This window comes from Aquila chrysaetos, chromosome 17, assembly GCF_900496995.4.
Source record: "Aquila chrysaetos chrysaetos chromosome 17, bAquChr1.4, whole genome shotgun sequence".
In the NCBI taxonomy this organism is placed as follows: domain Eukaryota; kingdom Metazoa; phylum Chordata; class Aves; order Accipitriformes; family Accipitridae; genus Aquila; species Aquila chrysaetos.
In genome coordinates this window covers 20186849-20210799 of record NC_044020.1, presented here as the reverse complement: position 1 = coordinate 20210799, position 23951 = coordinate 20186849, and the positions used below count along the sequence as shown (strand labels likewise).

Genomic DNA, 23951 nt, shown 5'->3' with positions numbered 1-23951 from the left:
ATAATAATAGCTCTTGCTGCAATTAGGGCAAGTTGTGGTCAGCAGTTGTGATGCATGAATCACGATTTTTGTTAGCTATATTGGCAAAGGAATTGATCTTTTGGATCTGTTTCTTGGTGAAAAATGGAGTCTCCAAAGATGCCTTTCTCAAATCTCCCTTTCTCCTCTATACAGGCACACTCTCTCCGTTGTTTTCAGTCCTCCTTTGGATAGCAGTGGCGTTTTGTACAGCAATGCTGTTTTTCATCTCCAAGCCTGTTGGTATTCGACCCTTTTTGGTGTCTGTTATTCTCAGGTCTATATATACTATAGGGCTTGGTCCTACCTTGATACTTCTTGGTGCTGCTAATGTAAGTACTTAAAAAGCAAGCAGAATTTCCCTTTCAGCAGAATCAGAGATATTAAGGGTCTCCTGTTAAAAAAAGTCCTTGATTAGAGCTGTGAAAAGAACTTCTTTTTCTGGTTCACTGGTTAAGCCAAAAAAAAAAAAAAATCATTTCCAGTCATCCTGAAACAGCAGTATCAGCAAAGTGGGAAGCTAAGAAAAAAGCTGTTTTGGTTTTGTGCATATGCAAATATTTAAAAAATAAAAACAATATGAAATTTAAAGAAAAATTGCTGAATAAGGGCAATCAAATTTACAGTTTCTCATGTTAAAAGAATAATTTTCACTACTAATACACTCAGCAATATTGACACAAGTTTGTGAGATGTTTCTGTGAGCTTAAATATATTTTTGACTAGAAAAGAGTTTTCAAAATTAAAAATTCTTTCGGCCCTTTGCCAGATCTCCTAACTTAGACATGAATAAGTCTGCGTGTTTACTGAGCTTGGTAAGGTAGACAGTCATGCTCACAAGTCATCTATTTAGATTTCTGCCTGACTGCTGCAGCTCTTAATTCACCTTAGCACGAAGTATTGGGCTATTTGCCACCAGTTCTGTGAGAATTTCACATACTTAACTACCCAGACATATAGTCAAAGGTAAAGGCAAGTAAGCAGCACTTGCCCATGTCAAATTTGTGAAAGAAAAAAATATGTTGACTCCTCATTGCTTGTCCTGGACTACCCAACAGATGAGGATAGCCCCTTTCGTATTTACTTCTGCACTGCTGTTCGCATGCAGGCAAAGCTCAGGAGCAATGAAGAATCTGATGCTGTTGCTTAAATGCTATACTTCAAAATGCCCCCAGTATTTTTTTTTTTTTAGGGATTTTCATATTGAAAAACACGATCTGAAGGAAATAGTAGATCTCACACGCACCCCACGCACTTTCTGCTGTGTTACTATTGTTCTCTTTGTAGTGGCATGCCTTGCTGCTCTTACATAATCTCGGGTCTAAACTCAAAATTGTTAGGAATTCACTCCCCAGTTGTTTTTTTAATGCCTTATGATATTAATCCCACCCTACCTACTCACTAATGTTATAGAAATAAATCACAATGTAATGAGGCGCAATGCAGTGTTAGAGGGGTGATGTACTTCCACTTACTCTCATGGGCTCATTCCCAGTGTACCTTGGGAGCTGGATCTCACTCCAGCTGTCTAAAAGTTGTGCATTTAGTCAAAGCAACCTATCTAGACTTTTTGCACGCTACAGCAATGCAAACAATAAATAACAGGATTTTTCTGATGGAATAAACCTAGCCTTTCTTGCCCCCCACAGCTTTGTAACAAAATAGTGTTTCTGGTGAGCTTTGTTGGGAACCGTGGAACTTTCACCCGTGGCTACAGAGCGGTCATCATGGACATGGCTTTTCTCTATCACGTAGCATACGTCCTGGTCTGCATGCTGGGCCTCTGCGTGCACGAATTCTTCTATAGTTTCCTGGTAAGTATATGCTTCTGTGGAGGGGAAAACTTTGCAAAAATAGAAAATACCGTTACCCGTGCAGCTGTCTTCAATTTCTTCCTGACAATCAAGCCAAATCATGTGTATTTTTAGCATGCCGTTGTGTTGCTGCCTCTTAGGAGCTGCTGTTTTCATTAGAACCTGTTTCTGTTAGGACTTATTTTATCTGTTTTAGAGTTGAAAGTTTGCCCCTTTTTTTTCAGATGATCATCATACAGCCCACTGCTTTCTCCCACCCTTCCCCAGCTTACATATATTCTGTGTCCGTTCTTCCTGTATCTTGTGTCAGTCATAATCTCTTTGGGACAGGAGTTGTCCACTGGTGTGTGAATCATACCTATACCAAAGGATCCCATTCCTCAGTTCATCTTGCAGCCCTAATAAAATAAATTAAAAAAAAATTACTTGGGAAATGGGGGTGGCATGCCTCTGGTGTAGCAGGAAGATTCATCACTTTAAATGTATCCCACTTCATTTTCTTTTGTTGCCATTACCCAGATGGAATGCCTTTTTATAATATGATACAGGTGCAATGAAAATGAATCATACAAAATTATGCTAAACTCAGCTAACTGCTCCCTTCATGCTGAATAGCAGTAAAAGGTGTTTCACTGCTCTTGTTTTCTAATCCTTTTGCTTCATACGGGAACGTTTGAAACTTGTAGGGAGACTGACTAAATTGTGGTCATTTACATGGGTTCACTTTCCTGTTGTCGTATTTTTCTCAGTTTCCTGAGTAGTGGTGAACTCCCAGCGTTTCACAGAGGTGTGTCAAGCACACTAAAATTTTCAGGGGTTCAGTCCTTACGTTGGTAGAGCTCCTGTTGAAGTCAGGTTTTCCAGATCCTGACATTAAAGTCAGCTTCAAAGTTTGGGCAGATTTCAGAGGAGCCAAGATTTTATGGCTGTAGCTGCAGGACCCTTTTCAAATGGATGTCACTCTTCCACTTAAAAAATGCACAGCAAATTATCTGTTATTCCTTCAATGAGCAAGGTGATCTCTACCTTAAAATACTTCCCAAAGTGCCAAGTAGTTTAAGAAACATTTTATGTACTTACTTTTTTCAGTGGCTGCTATTGACCAGTGTCCATGATTCATGGATGTTTTAATTGTTCACGTTCCCAAGTTCCTTCCAGGTGTTCACTTTGTAGTGGATATATTCTAAACTCTCATATTTGTTCCTCATTTTAAGCTTTGTCTTGTATGGAATGAATGATAACTGTCTTCCTTCATTCTTCCTTCATTATTAATCCTTTCACAAGGCTGTGGATTTCAGATCTTGTGAATTGTGGCTAATACCTTCTTCTGTGGACCATTTTGATAAATCATAGTGTGTCACTTTATATCTGTAATCTGAGTGTTTTGAAGTGGAAATACATACATTATAGATAAGGTCGAAAGCACTATAGAACATCAATAGAATTGTAAGAGAAGAAAACCTATAGTTTCTTGAAAAGCTCGTCACGTTTAATTGCAATTTTAGGCCTTTGACATTTAAATCAATATTATCTTAATGTGTGCTTTTCTTTAAAGTTAAATACCAGGAAAGCATATAGTGCAGGGTAAAGAAGAATAGAAGTTTCTAGTTTTATACAAACAGTACAATGAATTTAACTTTGTCCCAAAAAAAAGATGAGATGGCCCTGATCCTTGTACATGAGTGACTTTTAAATGATGCCATGAGCTCAAAGAAACAGTTTACAGACATGTAATTACTTCTGTGCATGAGTGCATTTCTGAGTTGCAGCCCATGCATGTTTATCAGATGGGAGATAACATGACAAATTAATTTGTAGATATAGATCCATAGTATGAAGACACTGGTTTTTAATTTTAATCTAGCCTGGTTTTGAACATGGGGAAGCAATGGATCTTGTTAGTAACCATTACCCACATCTGGATCAGGCTCATATATACTTTGGGACTTTGGATTTTGCTGTAATCTATCTTAAAATTTAAAGTTCTGTGCTAGATTTTCTCCTCCTATAAGCATACCCAGCTCCCACTGAAATCAATGTGAATTGTGTGTTTATGAAGCTGAGAATTTAGAACATGGCTAGATGTATGTTTCAGTAGCTCAGGCTGTTTTTCTATGTAGCATCTCTGTATTGCCTCATTTGTATTCATTTTTCCTCTACTCTATGCTTTTCCCAGCTGTTTGATCTGGTGTACAGAGAAGAGACATTGCTAAATGTGATAAAAAGTGTTACCCGGAATGGTCGTTCCATTATCCTCACTGCAGTGCTAGCACTCATCCTGGTTTATCTCTTCTCCATCATTGGGTTCCTCTTCTTGAAAGATGACTTTATCATGGAGGTTGACAGGTTGAAAATCAGGACCCCTGTTGCAGGTATTGATTTTATATTAAAATTTGCTTCCCACATATACCTTTTCTGTCTGCCTAACCTAACTTTCATATAAGGAAATTAAATTTCTTTATTTGTATCTGTGAGAGCAGAACTAATTCTGTATACCTTAGAACTCAGTTAAGTCTCTGAGTAAAATTTAATGTATGTAGGGTTGTTTTAGACTAGGCTTATCTGTTGAAATACTAAAATCTAACACATTTGATTTATTATGTTTTCTTTTCAAACTTGTGCTAATATAAAAAAAAATAATCTATTCCTGAGTATTTGGAAGAGCAGCTCAAAGTGGATTCTATTGGTTCTCATCCCACCGTGAAACCAGCTTGTAGTATTTTCTGTGTACTATATGAGGCATGTGATCTTAGCGTGTTCAATAGATGTATTCGATTACTTTTTAAGCTTCATCCAGCAGAAATCTATTACGGAATCCACACTTCTAGTGATAGGAGGTTTCCTGGTGCATCTTTTAAATTCAGCGTGTATTTCATGAACATTACCATTAGCGTATAATCCTGGCTTCAGTAAAATCATTGGGAGGTTTTTAACCAGTTTTAAAAACGCCAGGATTTCAGCTTTCTGGAATGAGAGATTTTACCAATGTGAATAGAGAGTTACAAACTTGCTTTGCTAGAAAAAAGCCAGGTCTGGTCTGTTGAGATCTTTGTATATGCTGCCAACCAGCGTGCTGGGAGCACAGGCAGAGAAGTAACTGTCTGCAGAGAAATACCCAAGAATAGCTTGTGATTAAATTCCTAGAGACATGGTTTTCCCAAATGCTGAGCTCTTCAGACCTGTACACAAGGACAGAACAACTAGTGGAATCCACCCTGGACTGTGTGCACTCAGTGTTTGCCAGCCTCTTCCTAAATTTGTTATTTCAGGATCTAAAGCACACAAACAAGGGAAAGGTCATTCAAGACCTGGGGCATGGTGGACTCATGTAGCTATTTTCATACCATATGAAAAACAAAGGAACCTGACAGATTTCTCTAACACACCTTGCTTTTTTGCCACTGATCATCTTAAAAGGGCTAAGTTGGCTTATATTTGACCTACCGTTCATTTTTGGGACAGAACTTATGATATGAAGTTTCACTTTGAAAGGTAATTGTGACCATCTTAGAAGAATGGATGTGAGGCTGCACGCAGCACTGGTCTGGTCCAGTGCAGCAGTTCCTGCGTGTTTGGGTTTCTTCTGTTGGGTTCTTGGCAGCTTTTTGCGGTGTGGGTATATTCTTGCTGGCTTTATACATTGCCGTTCCTGATCAAAAACTCATCAGGAAAATATGCTGACTATATACTGATGGAACATTATGCATCTCAAGACAAGTGCTTCAAATTTTTTCTTTATAAAGTGGTACAAACAGAAAGTCAGAGCGTGTGTTGCACAGATTGTATTAGAGTGTTGCTTTTGTTGTATGATTTTGCCTTCATTTTCTTTCTCCTTAAACCTTTTTGTTTCTCTGATTTGAAATGCAGAAAATTGTTGAAGATGCACAAGATAAAATTGGTTTGATAAAATCAAGCTGATGTACACATTTACCCACTTTGGGAATGTTAAATTAGTGTTTTACACAAACCCATACATATTTACAAATGAGTACCAAACTGTGTTATAATCCTTGAAAACTCTTAAGTATTCTACATTCAGGATAACTGAACATCAGCTTGGTGTCCTTCTTGTCAGCTTTTGTGAATAATTTATCTAATGGTTTTAAAACTGACATTATTTTCATATCTGACAGTTGTTTCTTGCTTTGAATATATTTCGTTCTAACCAGAAGTAGCAGCATTTGATGTAGATTCATTAATTTCAGGAGATGAAATGGGAATAGCTGTGATATACAGTAAATATAAAACTGTGTTTTTGTTCCCTGTGATTGCTTTGAGCTGTTGAGACAGACTGTTTGAGGAAGGAGGAATCGGTGGTATAATTTGTTCTGCTTTTTCTTCTCAACTTTTCAACTCAGTGATTCGCTTCTAGAAAATAAGTATTTTAAACTTAGTATCAATGTAGTATCTGTCTTTTTGTCAATATCCTGCTTTTTCCACAGGTATTGGTGAAGTCCCCACTACAACCCTCACATCAATGATGGGAGCCTGTGCAAAGGAGAACTGTTCCACAAGCATCCCAATTATTAACTCAGGTTAGTACAAAAGTTACCCCAGATTGATGATCAATTAGAACTGAGGGATTTGTGTGTTACTATTGCGGAGACTTTTCCTAGTGTGAGAAGTGATGATCGTTGTTGTAAGTCAGAAGTGCTCAACTTCTGCAAGGCTTGAAGCTTAGCTGGCAACTTGCCTTTAATGCGAGTGCTTCCCACACCTGATTTCCAATTGCACTGACATTAATTTTGTTATTAAAAGAGCTTGCTAAATCACTATGCTTGAACGTACAGGTTGCTTATTTCCAACTGACTTTGCTGAAAGAAAAAGCTTGCTGCTTATCTGCAGCATCCTCACCTGCACACACTGAGCCACTATTAGATCCGTTTAGGACCACGTAAGTTGATTTTAATGGCGTAGCATGTATCAGCAAGCTTTTGTCTATACTTTTTACATGCATCTAGGCCAAGGTTGTAGTGTAGCCAGAAGACCTAAGAGCCCAGATCCAGGATCAAGTTACCATGTCTTAACGAGTCACTGTGGCTCAGCTAAGCACAGGCAGCAGTCCATCTGTGCATTCTTAGCTTGTGGCAAATGCAAGGAAATGCAGACTGTTGCAAGCCTCTCTTGCAGTAGATTAAGTTGTGTTGCTTCGGGCTTGTGGCAAGTGAAGAGCTTAATTGCTCTGGTTCAGCAGATGAGTCCACCTGGTTTTACTTTGATACCTGCATTATGAATCTGATCTGTATGTCAGAAGGACCCTGTCAACTTTAAATATGCTCAGTTAAAATAAAAGGTCTGGCCAGTGTGTCCTTCTGGGGCAGTTACCAGATACCAGTTACCAGGTATTGGGTCAGGAGGGAATTTTTCCTAGATCAAGTTGGCAGAGTGCTTTGCCCTCTTCTGGAGTTTGAGGCTACGGTGTCACTTGGGAGTTTCGTTGGCCAAATGCGCTGCTGGACAGGGAGCTTTGGTGGTGGTGCTACTCTCTCTCTCTCTCCTACTCTCTTCCTGTGGCACAGTCTAGTTGTGGTGGTTGGTCTTTCACTATAGATGTTCATTTTGGTTTAGTGTGTTGTGGCCTTTGCAGCGTGGGTATGTGCACAGTGGATGGTCTACAGTCTTGAAATATTTATTGCCACAGTTGCCTGTGGTTGCTGGGGGCTGAAAGTGAGGACATAAGCAGCCCCTTCCTATCCCGTGTTCCAGTATAACGCTGTTTCATAAGCTTTATTCTTCCACTACTAATTTTTGAGTTTTGAGGATCAAGGGCTTCAGGGAGAGGGCTATAAAAGTAGGCTTTTTCTCCCCAGCTGGTGTGTAAACAGGCCTCATAAACAACATGGGAAGCTGTCTGACTAGATGGAGAAAACAGTCTAAGAGCTATTGGCAAAGCTGCTGCATTCAAAGAGTAATCAATCAGTCAAAAGAGACGCAGTGTGGCTTTTGCCAAGCTCTTTAAATGATAGAAATCTCGCATTTCTTATTGTTTGGATACTGTTTCTTTAAAATTAAACAATAATGAAAGAGGGCTGTGCAAAACGTCTAACTGCACTATCACTTAATCTTGGAGAAGTTTTATTTATCCAGTACCATTAAAAAACCAACATTCAGCAAGAACGGTTTTGCTCATCCTAGCCAGTGAATCATCTGTCAAAAAGTAGTGCTCTACCTTCTGTCTTCTCCTGGGACAGATATTGCTTCTGGCAAAAGCGTGAGCATGGTGGAATGCAAAGGCCTGAGATTTGGTGAGATTCCCGTTATAGCAGCATGAAGAAGTCCACAGCTGTCTGTAGGAAACATAAAATGTTCTCAGTGGCATCTCAGGTCCAGAGTAGAGACATAAATACGTTGCTTTTCAGATCAGATCACTGCTGATCATTGGTTCTGATGAGACTCTGCTTCTTCCTTGGGTTTCACTGGTTGAGCGTGTGCTCAGTCGTTGCTCATTCTGGTGAGGGAGTTACCTGGGAGCCAGTCCGCTCTGCTCAGAGAGCATCCCCCGTCTGCAGCCTGCTTCCTCACTGCTGCACTGAGCTGTCAGCATAAAAATACTTTGTCTCATCTCCCTCAGAATCTCCTGCTCTTCACTCCAAAGGCATTTCCATATCACTTAAGTCTTTGCCTGGTGAAGTGCTTAATCACTTGAAGGAACTTCACATCCTACAGTACATGGCTCTTTGTGCTCTGTAGCCCATAAAGACCTGTGCTAGAAAGGCGCACAGGTATCTGTTTGTAAAAGGGGACATTTTCAAAGACTCATTCCACTCCCAGGCCTGGTACTGCTCTGTGCAACTTCATCTAGATCCATATGGGCCCTTGTGTGTCTCCCCTGCCCGTGCTTGCATTGGAGATCAGGCCCAGAAGCCAGGTAACTGTGGGCCATCAGATGAAGATTTTTGAAGTAAATCTTCCTATCATCCCGCTTACTGTCCTGTGATTAACATTGTGGGGTGATCTTAGTGCTTAACCTGCATTACCTTTGAATTAATCAGAAGACAGCCTACCTAATGCTGTCTAGCCACTAATGGGCCACTCACCAGACTGGAGCTGGTTGCAAGTCAAACCCACTGAACCTCAATTAGTGTCGATATTGGGTCCTTAGCAACAATTCACTCTACAGATCCACTCCTTTTGGTAGTATGGGCATACTCTGTGTCGACAGGGGCTGAGTCTGGGTTATGAGCGCTGCTGAGCACCGGGGCAAACAAACAGAGGCAGAACGTATGCTCGTAGGGTTATCTGGCTCCTAGATTGAAGGTAGCTCTTGTTGCTCCACATCTGGGAGTAGAAGTAGAGTAGACATATGGATGTCTGTACGCTCCCCATAGCCTACATTACCGCACTGGAGGTTTCTGCCAGCTTTGGGCTGTCGGCTGTCTGATTCTCTGGCAAAGATTGTGCAACCCGAGCTTGCTCTTCTGAGCGCAATGTGGGATGCTGATTCTCTGTGTTGCAAGATGTGCCAGTCAGCTGATGAGTGGTATCTTGCATCTCTCTGAAGCATGGGCTTCCTCTGAATTTTTATCTCAGTGGACATGGAGAGTTGTGAGTTAGGGTTTCTAGTAGGTAACACTCTCTTACGTTGCAGCTTCCAGTTCTCAACCCTGGTTTATCCTCACCATTCACCAGAATCTGATCATCTGCTGTTTCCAGCACCCGTCCCTGATCTTGTGAACAGTGAAAATCTTGTTCTGTAGCTACCTAAATGAAATAGAAACCGTGGCTTTTATAAAGGCTTTTAGTTTATCTTGTGGATGGTCATCATCTCAAGCACAGATATTAGGTCCAAAAAAAATGACGGAGTAATGTTGAGAAGGAGGAAGTAAAGGCAGGATGCAAAAGCAAAGGAGATTAGTTAGTATGACTAAGATCACCGTGCTAGTAAAAAATTTCCAGATGTGACAGAAAAAAAAAGGTTTATTGTTTCAATCCTTTCAGTTTCAATATTTAAGCAGTTATTTTTTAAATCTGGAGTTACTAGTGGTAGTAATGTCTGTAATGACCGTATAGTTTAACAGGGAAATTTATCCTGATGTCTGCTTTTGCTTTTCTTTTTGCTCAAGTTCCTTAAGTGAGGAATTCTTTCTCATTTAATTTGCTTGTGTAGCAAAAGCAGTGGTGGCAAAAGCAGCGGATACCAGCTCTGTTCTGCAAATACCAATCGTGATGCATACACCACAATTTGGGAACCCATGTTTTAAATCCAAATTGCTTGTCTGTAATGTGAGTGCTTTCAGTCAATTCAATTTATCAAAGTCTATCTCGGTGCCCCAGATGCGGTGGTTTTGGAGCTGTTAAATATGCTGTTTCAGTTAACTGTCGCAGCAGGATGTTGTTGTTTATTAAACTATGTTACAATAAGTGCATGGAGCAAACCAAGTGAGAATCGCTGCCTTCACCACTTAAGCAAACGTATCCCTAAAGAGAAAGGAAGGCAGGAGAAATGGCAGTCACAGTCCTGACCCTTCAGTGCAAGTCAGCAGGACACAGGGAACAACTCAAGCAGGGCTCTTCAAAAGGAGGCTGTTGATGCAGCCGCAGCATGGGGGTGAGTGCGTGGTGGGAGGAATTCTGGCCGAGGCGGACGAAGTCCGTCGGGGACTGGTGTTCCAGCCCAGCTCCTCTGCACGTTCAAATATCTCCTGCACAATAGTACCCTCTGTGGCTCGGCCAAAACCACGCAGCAGCTCTGCAGCAGAGATAAGAATAGAATCCAAGTTTTCAAGCTGAGGTCAGGGAGAGTCTTGCATTTAATGTATATCAGACCTGAGCCTGGGCACGTGTGCTAGTGGAAAGATCATGGACAGATTTACTCATATAAAAGCCAGCCCCTCCTTAATGATTTGAAATGCTAACATGACTTGGCTTGTACATGAGTAGGTAGAGGAATGATTTCACAGGAAGACAATCCTTTTATGAATGTGCTTCTAATTCCGTGTTTATATTGCTTCTCCTCTATGTGTCAGCTGCGCACTTAGGAGGCCCACTGAAAAAGCAGTCATACTGAAACCAGTGGGAGTACTTGCAAGGAAAAAGGGTACTCCCGTGAATAGAGATGGCAGCTCTGGGTCATTAACTGAGTTACTGGTGGGAGAACTGCTTGGGATTTTCTCTGTCTCTCTCCAGGCTAAGTATGCCTGATGTGCCTAAGTATGTCACCAGCAGTGATGTGCAAATGGATAGGAACGATCAGTGAAATTCTAGCTGAAGAATATGAAAGGCAGATGTGTATTGCAGTTGCTTTCTCTAATACAGAATTGTGCCTTGCTTTGATGAGTGATCATTTGATGCTGTGGTTCCTAAAGCTGCTGCTCTCCTGTTTGCAGGTGAAGAGGAGGAGGATGGAATAGAAAGGACCTGTGATACCCTGCTAATGTGCATCGTGACCGTATTAAACCAAGGCCTGCGAAATGGTGGTGGTGTGGGAGACGTGCTCAGAAAGCCTTCCAAAGATGTAAGTGTTTTGGCTGAGGAAATGCATTACTCCCTGTGCATCTCATGAATGCCAAAGTCAATTTTTGGAGGTTATAGACAGTGTTTGTATCTAGTCTGCTCTAATGTCACACAGTTGATTTATCCATGTAATTTTTACATCCCAGATGGAGTATTTAATGGGAAGAGCTAAGCTTGGTGTGATGATGATACTTGAAGAAAGGAACTCTAGGTAGTAGTTTACCCCTTCTGGAAAACTGGAACATATTATAACGTTCCAAGCACTGCTAAGAAGTGTTGCTGGATTGGATCACTCTTCTATCACGCTACGAATTATAAATGCAAACTTTCGAAAGGGTTTGATTGATGAGTATACGTCAAGACTCTCCACTGTAGTACATAGGGTGTATTTCTAGCTGAAATTCAGCATGGCATCTGCCCTGGAATAGCTCCTATTGTTTACTTGTACTCAACCAGCATCGAACTCAAAACAGAATTTTCATATATCGTGGTATATGTCCTCTTCCAGAAGTTTCCTCCGAAATTCAATTAATGTAAGGACTACTCTTAATATTTGGGTGGTTTTATGCATTTTTATTTAAGTTCAAAAACAACATCATAAATAAAGGCAGTCTAGCAACACTGCTTGGTGAGCCACATGATAACACAAGGACTGGGGAATAAACAAGAGGAGTTAGAGACGTGTGGGCACCTGCAGGGCTGTGAGCTTATTGGCATCACGGAGAAGTGGTGGGATGGCTCCTATGACTGGCATGTTGGAATGGAAGGATACAGGCTCTTTAGGAAGGACAGGCAGGGGAGACGAGGAGGGAGTGTTGCCCTCCATGTCAATGACCAGCTGGAGTGCATGGAGCTCCACCTGGGGATGGATGAGGAACTGACCGAGAGCTTATGGGTCAGGATTAAAGGGAGGGCAGGGACAGGTGACATTATAGTGGGCGTCTGCTACAGGCCACCCGACCAGAAAGACCGAGAGGATGAGGCCCTCCATAGACAGATAGGGGCAGCCTCACGTTCACAAGCCCTGGTCCTCATGGGGGACTTCAGCCACCCCAGTATCTGTTGGAGGGACAACATGGCAGGGGATAAGCAATCCAGGAGGTTCCTGGAATGCGTTGATGACAACTTCCTTCTCCAAGTGATAGAGGAACCAATGAGGAGAGGTGCTATGCTGGACCTTGTTCTCACAAACAAGGAGGGGCTGGTGGGGAATGTGAAGCTCAAGGGCAGCTTTGGCTGCAGTGACCATGAAATGATGGAGTTCAAGATCCTTAGGGCAGCGAGGAAGGCACACAGCAAGCTTGCTACCCTGAATTTCAGGAGAGCAGACTTGCGCCTCTTCAGGGATCTGCTTGGTAGAGTACCATGGGATAAAGCCCTGGAGAGAAGAGGGGCCCAAGAAAGCTGGTTAATATTCAAGGATCACCTCCTCCAAGCTCAGGAGCGATGAATCCCAACAAAGAGGCAAAAACGCCAGGAGGCCTGTGCGGATGACCAAGGAGCTTCTGGACAAACCCAAACACGAAAAGGAAGCCTACAGAGGGTGAAATCAAGGACAGGTAGCCTGGGAGGAATACAGAGAAATTGTCCGAGCCGCCAGGGATCAGGTTAGGAAAGCTAAAGCCCTGATAGAATGAAATCTGGCCAGGGACATCAAGGGCAACAAGAAAAGCTTCTGTAGGTACATCGGTGATAAAAGGAAGACTAGGGAAAATGTGGGCCCCCTCTGGAAGGAAACAGGAGACCTCGTGTCATGGTTTAACCCCAACCAGCAACTAAGCACCACGCAGCTGCTCACTCACTCCCTCCCACCCAATGGGATGGGAGAGAAAATCAGGAAAAGAAGTAAAACTCGTGGGTTGAGATAAGAACGGTTTAATAGAACAGAAAAGAAGAAACTAATAACGATAATGATAACACTAATGTGATGACAGCAGTAATGATAAAAGGATTGGAATATACAAATGATCCATAGTGGAATTGCTCACCACCCACTGATCGATGCCCAGTTAGTCCCCAAGTGGTGATCCCCTGCCCCCACTCCCCCCAGTTCCTATACTAGATGTGACGTCACGTGGTATGGAATACCCCGTTGGCCACTTTGGGTCAGCTGCCCTGGCTGTGTCCTGTCACTGGCTGGGCATGAGAAGCTGAAAAATCCTTGACTTGAGACTAAACATTACTTACCAACAACTGAAAACATCAGTGTGTTATCAACATTCTTCTCATACTGAACTCAAAACATAGCACTGTACCAGCTACTAGGAAGACAATTAACTCTATCCCAGCTGAAACCAGGACACCTCGTTACCCTGGACATGGAGAAGGCTGAGGTACTCAACAACTTTTTTGCCTCAGTCTTCACCAGCAAGTGCTCCAGCCATACCGCCCAAGACGCAGAAGGCAGAGGCAGGGACTGGGAGAAGGAAGAACTGCCTGCCGTAGGATAAGATCGGGTTCAAGACCATCTAAGGAACCTGAAGGTGCACAAGTCCACGGGACCCGATGAGATGCATCCGCAGGTACTGAGGGAACTGGCAGATGAAGCAGCTAAGCCACTCTCCATCATATTGGAGAAGTCATGCCAGTCCGGGGAAGTTCTCGCTGACTGGAAAAGGGGAAACATAACACCCCATTTTTAAAAAGGGAAAAAAGGAAGACCTGGGGAACTACAGACCAGTCAGTCTCACCTTTGTGCCCAGCAAGATCATGGAGCAGATCCTTCTGGAAAAAACCATGCTAAGGCACATGGAAAATGAGGTGACTAGTGACAACCAACATGGCTTCACTAAGGGCGAATCATGCCTGACAAGTCTGGTGGCCTTCTACCATGGGGTTACAGCATTGGTGGATAAGGGAAGAGCAACTGACGTCATCTACCTGGACTTGTGCAAAGCATTTGACATTGTCCCACATGACATCCTTGTCTCTAAATTGGAGAGACATGCGTTTGACGGATGGACCACTCGGTGGATAAGTAATTGGCTGGATGGTTGCACTCAAAGAGTTGCGGTAAACAGCTTGATGTCCAAATGGAGAGCAGTGACGAGTGACATTCCTCAGGGGCCGGTATTGGGACCAGCGCTGTTTAACATCTTTGTCGGCAACATGGACAGTGGGATGGAGTGCACCCTCAGCAAATTTGCTGAGGACACCAAGTTGTGTGGTGCAGTCGACACGCTGGAGGGAAGGGACGCCATCCAGAGGGACCTTGACGGGCTTGAAAGGTGGGCCTGTGTGAACCTCATGAAGTTCAACGAGGCCAAGTGCAAGGTCCTGCACGTGGGTCAGGGCAACCCCAAGCACAAGTAGAGGCTGGGCAGAGAATGGATGGAGAGCAGCCCTGCGGAGGAGGACTTGGGGGTGTTGGTTGATGAGAAGCTCAACGTGACCACATAATGTGCACTTGCAGCCCACAAAGCCAATCACATCCTGGGCTGCATCAAAAGAAGCGTGACCGGCAGGTCGAGGGAGGTGATTCTATGATTCTCCCCCTCTACTCCGCTCTCATGAGACCCCACCTGGAGTACTGCGTTCAGCTCTGGGGTCCCCAACATAAGAGGGACATGGATCTGTTGGAGTGAGTCCAGAGGAACGCCACAAAGATGCTCAGGGGGCTGGAGCACCTCTCCTATGAAGACAGGCTGAGAGAGGTGGGGTTGTTCAGCCTGGAGAAGAGAAGGCTCTGGGGACACCTTATAGCAGCCTGCCAGTACCTAAAGGGGTCTGCAAGAAAGCTGGAGGGAGACTTTTTAGCAGGGCCTGTAGTGATAGGACAAGGGGTAATGGCTTTAAAACTGAAAGAGGGTAGATTTAGATTAGGTGTAAGGAAGAAGTTCTTTACCGTGAAGGTGGTGAGGCACTGGAACAGGTTGTCCAGAGAGGTTGTGGATGTCCCCTCCCTGGAAATGTTCAAGGCCAGGTTGGCTGGGGCTTTGAGCAACCTGGTCTAGTGGAAGGTGTGCCTGCCCATGGCAGGGGGGTTGGAACTAGATGATCTTTAAGGTCCCTTCCAACCCAAACCATTCTATGATTCTATGAGTCTATGATTGAATTCATAAGTAGGATCTCAGCAGGGCTTGCAGAAGTCCAGAGACAAGTAACTCAGGTCTAGATGGAAGAGCTCTTTGTGCTGGTAGTAGGAATCTAGGTCCTATCTCCTAGGCTAGAAGGTTCTACAGTAACCATAGTCTATCCCCATGAAGTCTGTAAACACAGACCTTGAAAATGACCCTTGCCACTTAGAGTGCCACTTATTTAATGCTAACTACATTTAGAGCACTTCATAAAGGGTAGCACTGTTATCCTAATGAATGTGTGCGAAACCGAGAACAAGAGTGCCTTCCAAGTGAGTATCATGGTGAAGAAAAGGACTTGCATTTTTTGTTCCTCCTCCTTACACTGAGTGTTGTGTCCTGTTTGCCACAGAACACCTTTGCTGTTTTTAGAGGTGTCAATAGGAGTCCAGTCCAACCTTTGCACGAAGGAAAGTAGCTATGATCTAAAAACAAGAGTGTGATGAAATGGGGAGTATGAGCACTTCATGTGTGTGTGCATGCATGTGTGTATGTATGTGTGTGTGTGCCTGTGCATGTTGTGTTCCCAGAAGACACTTGCTTGGTCTGTCTACTCTGAGCCAGCCTACAGCCATGTGACTGTATTAGCACAGTGCTAAAACCATTAACATGCCCTTGTTGGGTGCAGAGTATAGTAGTCTGGCCTTGGCATCACACAAGCATGCTCCCCTGGTTTCCAGTTGTTCAGTGTGAAAACTTGGCATTGGTCTGGAGTATTCCACAAGGACATACCATAAGCATATCCCTGTATGCCACAAGGCAGTATTAAGAAGAGCTGTCATTGCTCTCAGTGGGTACTAGAAACTGCATATTCCTGTTTCTGTACTGGCAAGGTAATTATCTTCAATCGAACGCTACACTAATGCATCTACGCTGCATCCAGTACACTCTTCTTCGTGCTGTGTGAAACAACGTAAAGGACAACAGGAGTCCCAGAGCGATAAGAGCACATGAAGCCAAATCTTCTTTGCTTAGTCACATAGGTAGTCCCTCTCTATTTCTGTGAGTAAGGCTAGCAGAATTTGGCATATGAAAAGAAAGATGCGTAGCTTTGCTTGAGCTAATGTGAAAATGTTGTTTAATATTTTAGAGGTGTGCTATTTTTATGTCACTGCAACCTTATTATTGTTTCAGGAGCCCTTGTTTGCTGCGCGAGTTGTTTATGATCTTCTGTTTTACTTCATTGTCATAATTATTGTTCTAAACCTAATCTTTGGAGTCATCATTGATACATTTGCTGATCTCAGGAGTGAAAAGCAGAAAAAGGAGGAAATACTAAAGACAACCTGTTTCATCTGTGGTAGGTGTTACTGAGCTATTGAGACATTTGATGGGGGAAAGAATAGAATGAACTATTCCTCAATAAATAAAGCATGGACCTAAGGGGTGGTTATCTTCTACAGGAAAAGTCTGTAAAAATGTCAGTGTTTGGTTCCAAATTTATTCCCTCTCAGTAGGAAAAAGATTTGTTTTAGGACTCAAAAGCTAACTTTGCTAAGAGGTGGCTTCACAGTCTCCACCCAGGATCTGAGGGAGAAGAGCCGTGTCTCACACTCGCATCATCACCACTAATGGAGATGGTGCAGCTGCTGACTTTATTTCACAAAGCATGATGCAGATGAAAGTACAGCTTGGTATTTCACAGCACAGTGCATTCCAGAAGGGTAACAACAGCAAAATCCGGCTGTTTCAGAAGGTGAAATGAAACAGGGAACAAAAGATTTAAATAAAATCGTGCCCACAAAACTGACGGATAAATCGCGCTTATTTTGAGGTGCACTCACAAAGACGGGCAGACCTTCACTCCCCTAGGGGACTTCAGAAATACCTTCTTTTTTGTGGGCTGGGTGTTGTTTCCATGGTTGTACTGACAGGGATGAACATTGTGCAGAGCACAACGGCTTTAGTGTCTGTGGAAGGCTCCACAAGAGATCCAGGGAGGGAGGCTGTAACACGGAGGCAAACATTTGTGAATCCTGTCCTTCCTCACTGTGGTATTATTCTTCAGAGATTTGACCCTTTACAGGAAAAAAAAAAATCCTTATGACTACAGCTCTGTAAAAACTGTGTGACTACAAAGCTGCAGAAAGTCACCCTCTCAGCTAGGTTTAAGCGCACAAACAATCCCACTGCAGCTTAAGTGGGACTATTCATATGCTTGATGCTAAACATGTGCATAAATCTTTGCAAGATCAGGACCTAGATTGCACACTGTGTGCTTACCAGTATACATTTAGAAAGAATCAGAGCCAACACTTGTAAAGCACTTTATAGCCCTCAGCATAGAAGGCACTGTAAAACTGTAACATATTTATTATATTGTTATTGTTATTAAGAGGAAATATCACAAAAGAGAATAAACGCTGCGCTGAAAGAATTCTGTCAGGAATGCCTTCTGGCCTGGTATTTCTTGCCTGGCAGTTACTGTATGCGGTTATAGCTTTTAAATTAAGATGCTTCAAAGTTATGATCCTTTAAATTAAGTTAGGTTCCTTTCTCTAACATATTTAACAGATTTGGGTATTTTTATGTTGAAGTTTATTTTTCTGCATTAAGTTCATGTCTTTTTGCAGGACTGGAGAGAGACAAATTTGATAACAAGACCGTTTCGTTTGAGGAGCATATAAAGTCAGAACACAACATGTGGCATTATTTGTACTTTATAGTTCTTGTGAAAGTTAAAGATCCAACTGAATACACTGGCCCGGAGAGCTACGTGGCGCAAATGATTGTGGTAAGTCAATTCAGGCACGTGCTTTATGCAACTGAGAGATGCTCCTTGGAGCTAGAGCAGAGAATATCGTTCTGTTTCCCTCTGTCTGAACAATAGGAGGCATCGATCTGTATCTTTAAAGATCTTTTCACGTGTCTTAGACAGTCTGCAACAAAGCCCAGTCTTAAACATAATGAAAAAGATGAAGGCACAGGCCACAGTCTCTGGTTTGGCGTTTGTGCTCTCATGCTCTGTGGGTTCTGCTGCCTCATTAGCCAAACCAGGGGCAGAAGAGCATGCATCATAACATCTGCTGCTGCTCCGGCTTTGTCCAGTATCTCTGGGCTGCTGTCCAGAAAAATAACATCTCCTGCTGAACAGTGAAACGCAGGGTCAGTGTTGAGGGCTAGTGCTTTTCTCCTATGACTGCTCTGAACAAGCTATTGAAAAGACCAAGAAGAGCTGCTGCAGGGATTTGAAGAGCTACAGAAACTGCCTCGTGAAGCAGTGAGAGTATGACTTGGATTGAGAGAGAGAAATTTGGTGACACTGGGGCAGAGATCTTCGATTACATTTCATTTCCAGCCTGCTATCAAAGAGGGTTTGTTCTGGTGAGAGAGAGCAATGGATTATCAAGGCTGCCTGGCTTGGGGCTTCATTTTTGAGGAATTCTTCCTACCTGCTGGGATATTCTGGTGCAGCATTTTCTTCCCATGGACTTCCTGGCAGGTATTGCACAGCTCAGGGCCTGTGCCAGGGTCTATGGTTGCAGAGCTGGCATATGTCTGAATCCCAGAGGAGGGCGTAATCAAATGTGCATCAGGCTTTGCTGTTTGTGCATTTCTGGAGCTACATTTCTTATTGAGAGTATCTGCTCTGTTATCGCTCATCAGGCCTTTGATTATACATACTACCCAGCCTCACTAGTGAGATGCTGCGTGCCCTTTTAGACATCAGTTTAGCCACGGGGAAGATTCTTCTCCTTTAACTTCAGCTGTCTTCAAGTCAGGCACCTGGTTTAAATCGATCCCAGCTCCCTGCCTTGTCAGTGCAGAAAGCTGGGTTATTTATCCTGCCTTAAGACAGGTGTCTAGGATAGCTGGGGTGACTCACCTCTCACTCCATTGAGAGCCTAAATGATCAGATTAGACAAGATGCCTAATTGGGAGCTGGCTAAAATTAGAGGAGATGACTCCCAACCACTGCGCAGGCTTACGCAGAGCTTACCTTGAAGAACTTGCATTAGTGGAATGGCTCATGTTTAGACAGGACTGCATCTTTGAATGCTGTGCTGAAATGGAGCTTTTTAAAGTGCTATTACCACTGCATGGGAAGGTAGTGTGGCAGGTGATGGGAATTCAGTGCTCAGGTACAGATGAACAGCCTATGTCCATGGAAATTTTGAACCATCAATCTCATCGCCCAGCTCAGGGCATTTATGCTGTTAGGCAGTAATGGGTCTACACTTCTGCAGTATGATGGGCGAGATACAAAAAACTAAAACAAATGCTTGTATCCTCTGTTCCATTACAAGAAATTATTCATAGTGGCAGGTTGTCCTCTTACACATAAAGATATTTTAGCTTATCTCAGAAATGCACTTTAATTTGTGGAATCAGTAATGTCACCAGACTCTAGGGCTTATCTCATTTGTCTATTCCTTCTCTACTCCTCTTCCTCTCCCTGCAATGTTTGTATGATTTTAAACTTTGTGAGTATGTATGTTAAGTATTAATGTTTAATTCCAAGGGATGCATCAATATTCATAGTAAGTGTATTCATCCTGTGGCAGCAGTGGTTTGACTTTCCTGATGTAATTCACTAATGTATTTTACGTTTGCATTAATGGTGGGAACTCCTGTTTGAGTATCTAAAATATTAACAGAAAAGCACCAAAACATGTGACCTCAAGCACTGAACTGATTTCTCAAAGCCCCTGTTCCTCTGTAGCAGAATGCTGGTGGTTTAAGTGGTTACTAGTAATCCAGATTTTGGGATTATTAAACCCTCTGAAGGAAGGCTTGTTTTTTCCATGGGTATATGTAAAGTTAATGGTTGTTCTGGATGATGGGAGAGGTAGATACAGACCTAGAAATGTAAAGCTTACATGGAATGCCAGACAGAATGGAGGAGTGGGTTAAAAAAAAGCAAAACAAATGTTTGAACGAACTACAGGTGGCTGGTGTGGGATTAGTAATTGTATCTTTGTGTAGTTTAAATTCCCCAGTACAAAATCTAGGGAAGGTGTGCTGCAGAAATAGTAGTGCTGCACAGCAGGAGCAATTGGAACTGCATAAGTGAACAAAAAAAGACTCTCTCTTGGAGCCAGAGAGATTACTGTATACCACATGGTACAAGGAATATTAAGAAATGAAAGAAAATAATCTGACTGGAAGAGTGGAGTATTCTGGAAGTATGATATTCAACTGGAAGAAGAGATTTAGAGATATAGCTTTGCTTAGGACCAAAAGACGAGTCAAAAGGAGAACACTCAGAGGTAGTTTTGCAGCAGTCAGCCAGCCGTATGAGCTGATGCAGCGTGTGTTTCAAACACAGCATGATAGTAATGAAATTACATGACAAGCATGTGAGATGTGCTACATACCATGCAGAAATTAAGCTTGAGGGTGGTTTTTGTCCTGAAGATAGAGCAGCTGATTCAGACTTTGTGATGGACTGAGTGCTGAGCAACCATTCTTGTGATGCTGGGAGAGGTGAGCAAGTCCCTGGTGAGAGACCAAGTTCTGGTTAGGATCTGGCACAAAAGAGGCGGACTACAAATCAACTTTTCACAAGGGAACTGGGGCTTGCCAGTGGAACTGAGTCATTGCTGATTGAGGCTCATTGGGGTGCATGGGAGTGCGACAAATATTTATAAAAATACAGTGGTTGGAAGAACAGGGCAGTCTCAGGACCTCTTTGAAGGGGACAAGGTGGAATGAGATTTTATATTTCAGGCGATATAGAATATGGCTGAAAAAACTCCATGAATCATACTCCTGGAAAAGTTCTCTTAACTCTACTAGTTTTTATTATGATTAGGTATGCCTTTTATGGCTGCTTCTGTAGCTTTAATGGATCAAACCCAAATTCTGTGTTTTCACAGCTGGATTACTAAGAGAGAAAATTTCTACCCAAATTGAATCTTCAGGGCTCAGATCCATCCTCAAATACACGTAGGTCAAAATTTTGGAGTATGCTGCAGTAACTTCTTTAATAGAAAGTAGAGTTTAGCTCCAAGTATCATCCTCACTACCCCTACAACTGCAGTTAGAAACCAATTATTATTTGTACTTGTCTACTACTGTCTTGCAAAATATTGCAAAAAGTAACATTGTAAAGATTATCAGTATTAACTAAGTACCAGGGAAAACACCTACAATTTCTGATAGTCTTTTTTCTCCACTGCTCAGACCCATCAGGTCCCAAAACTATGACTGTCTATATTATGACTTCTAGTCTTTTGTATGTGTCATTTGTCCAGCAAACAGTGAAGCATCTGGTTTGAAGGCTTGCTGATAGCACAACTGGAAAAAAACAGGAATACTATGGTATTCTTGGTTGGGAATATTATTTGAAAGGCTGGGTGCCAAAAGGGATGGGAATTATTTACACATCTAATTTCACTTTCACAGTTTTCCAGTTCAAGAAGGGGAAAGAAACTTGTAGGTGATGTTGTACACACCTCTCATTCAAAGGCAATGTTTTTGCATGTTTCCAAGTTCACTTGTATTTCTGTTCCAGGGGTGGCTTGTTTCAAGGCATTCCCATCATCTTGCATCTCTCTGGCCTCAAAACACCTTGAGGCAGAGGACTACTTCTGCTTTCTTCTTCTGGACTGTGGACATCAGCTGCAAACCCCTAATATTCCCTGTGATTTTGATTTTCCCAGCAGCTCTGTATTTGCTTCAGTGTTTAGCATACTGCTCTGAGCAGTGACAGAAGTAATCAGTAGCTATCCAGCTTTCATAAAGCAAGTTATTATTTTTTCTTTTTTTTTTCTTTTTAGAAAAAAGCATCAAGCATAAAATGTATTGTAAAACAACACACAGTTTATACACCTCTAGCTTTCCAGACAGTTACTTTATGGAGATGTTGGTGGGAATAAAGCACTTCAGATCTTTCAGTGATGCCCATTCTTCTTGCACACTATCTTATATCAGTTATCGGGTGAAATATTAATGAATATTAAATCAGGGCAGTAGGTTTTATTATTTGTTTGTTATTCAGGCCTCTTTTATGAAGTCAGACAGGTATTATACAATATCCAAAAAACTTTGAAAAGGTGGCTACATGCCTTGCGTTTGCACTGAGAACCTGCATGGATGATTCCCCTATTGAATTTTCATTCCTGCGGGAAAAAACTTCTTACCTGACCCATTGGATGAGAAATACTGTCCCTAGCAAACCCAGAGAGATGCACATAACTTGTATTACATTGATACAGCAATCTTTGAATGTTCCTTGTGTCCATTTGTCAGAGAAGACAGTTGAATGCAATAACTGGAACAGTGAAGGTTAACGTCCAAATTTTTAGACTTCTTTTTTCAGAGGTGCAATTTGTACATGCAGATTTCACCTAAGCTTTGGTAGCTGTAAATAGATAAATGGAGGCAAAAAATGTAGCTGATTAGTTACTGATTTTTTTGCAGCAAAACAGAGAGATATGAATTAACCTATGATTTGTGCCTCCATTCATTTGCAAAAATAAAAGGCTATTGGTGTAGTAATTAAATTAATTATTTTGCCTGTTGGAAGAATGAAAGACTTTAGCAAATGAAGCCCTAAAAGTTTTGTTCTCGCGTGCCCTGTCCACAGTTCTTAGCAAGTTTCATAATGGATTTTATCAGCATTAGTGCTACCTGTCATAACTACATAATTACAGCACCTAATTATATTATTACTTATTTACTCTAATTATGTAATTGGATGTAATTGGTGCAATTACATAACTCCTCAGTCAGCTGAAAACTGCTCTAAAACCAGCCTATGTTCATAAGAGCAAAGGATACTGCTATGCGTTAGACCATCTCCCTAAAGCAAGGCGTTCTTTGGTGGGAAATTAAAGTTCTCTTGCCACTGCGGTCATTGGGACCATGAGCCTTTTATAACACGATAGTATCTTAAAAGTATTCCTTGTTTCATCTGTAAATGTATCCCTCCTGAAAGGCAAATTCCTAATCTTAAGTCTCTCTTCAGGCTACTCAAGGTCCCAACACCTCCACTGGAATCAAAAGCAAAATTCCCATCAACATAAGGATGAAGTAGAAGAAACAGGTTGAGCAACACCAGCCTGGAATTCTGAATAGTGATTTTCTTATTCAGTTCTTTTAAAAGCACTTTTGTGTCACAGCAGTGGCCTGTCATTGGTAGTGTGAGAAAATATTTTGACTACTTCGTTTCAAATAGTTTGAAGGTGTCGGCTTTTTTCATCATTTTTTGTTTTAAACTATTAAATAAAAGAAGTATTTACCAAACATTATGGCCATTTCCATGTCATGAGGAAAATGCATTCTGCATTTTGAAAAATTCTAGTTGTTTGGTTTGTTTTTTTTTTAAATACTGAAGTTTGAAAATTGATCTGAGTTTAGTGCTGTCTTGAGCTGGTGCTGTTGTCTCTCTTCTTCCTACCTACAGCCTCATGGTTTTGCCTTCCTTTTCTGTTAGATACCCAAAAGTCAGTATTAAATTCAAAAGCGGCACTGGGAATAATGCCGAATGAGCCACTGAGAAGTCTCACGGTACTTGTCATTCTGAGCCATGCTGTGTGCTGGGCAGCGCAAGCCCTTTTCCCCTCGGCATCCTTCTCTCCCCTGGCGCACTGCTCCGCATTTTGCTGTGCTCCCTCCTCCGGAGCGGAGGTGTGATGTGAGCTGT

At 42.2% G+C, this 23951-nt stretch overlaps 1 protein-coding gene across 8 annotated transcripts in view; it reads left to right on the top strand.

Moving 5' to 3' along the window:
- Nucleotides 1-23951, top strand: part of ITPR2 (inositol 1,4,5-trisphosphate receptor type 2) — a 273890-nt gene that overhangs the window by 229349 nt on the left and 20590 nt on the right. For 6 of the 8 annotated variants that reach the window (XM_041118187.1, XM_041118188.1, XM_041118186.1 and 3 more), the window contains 7 exons: nucleotides 175-350; nucleotides 1668-1832; nucleotides 4009-4204; nucleotides 6275-6367; nucleotides 11156-11286; nucleotides 16496-16661; nucleotides 17935-18095. In XM_041118187.1, the coding sequence (XP_040974121.1) occupies nucleotides 175-350; nucleotides 1668-1832; nucleotides 4009-4204; nucleotides 6275-6367; nucleotides 11156-11286; nucleotides 16496-16661; nucleotides 17935-18095 (1088 nt within the window). The remainder of the gene's footprint in view (nucleotides 1-174; nucleotides 351-1667; nucleotides 1833-4008; nucleotides 4205-6274; nucleotides 6368-11155; nucleotides 11287-16495; nucleotides 16662-17934; nucleotides 18096-23951) is intronic. The other 2 variants (XM_041118189.1, XM_030040656.2) reach the window with 1 other exon arrangement.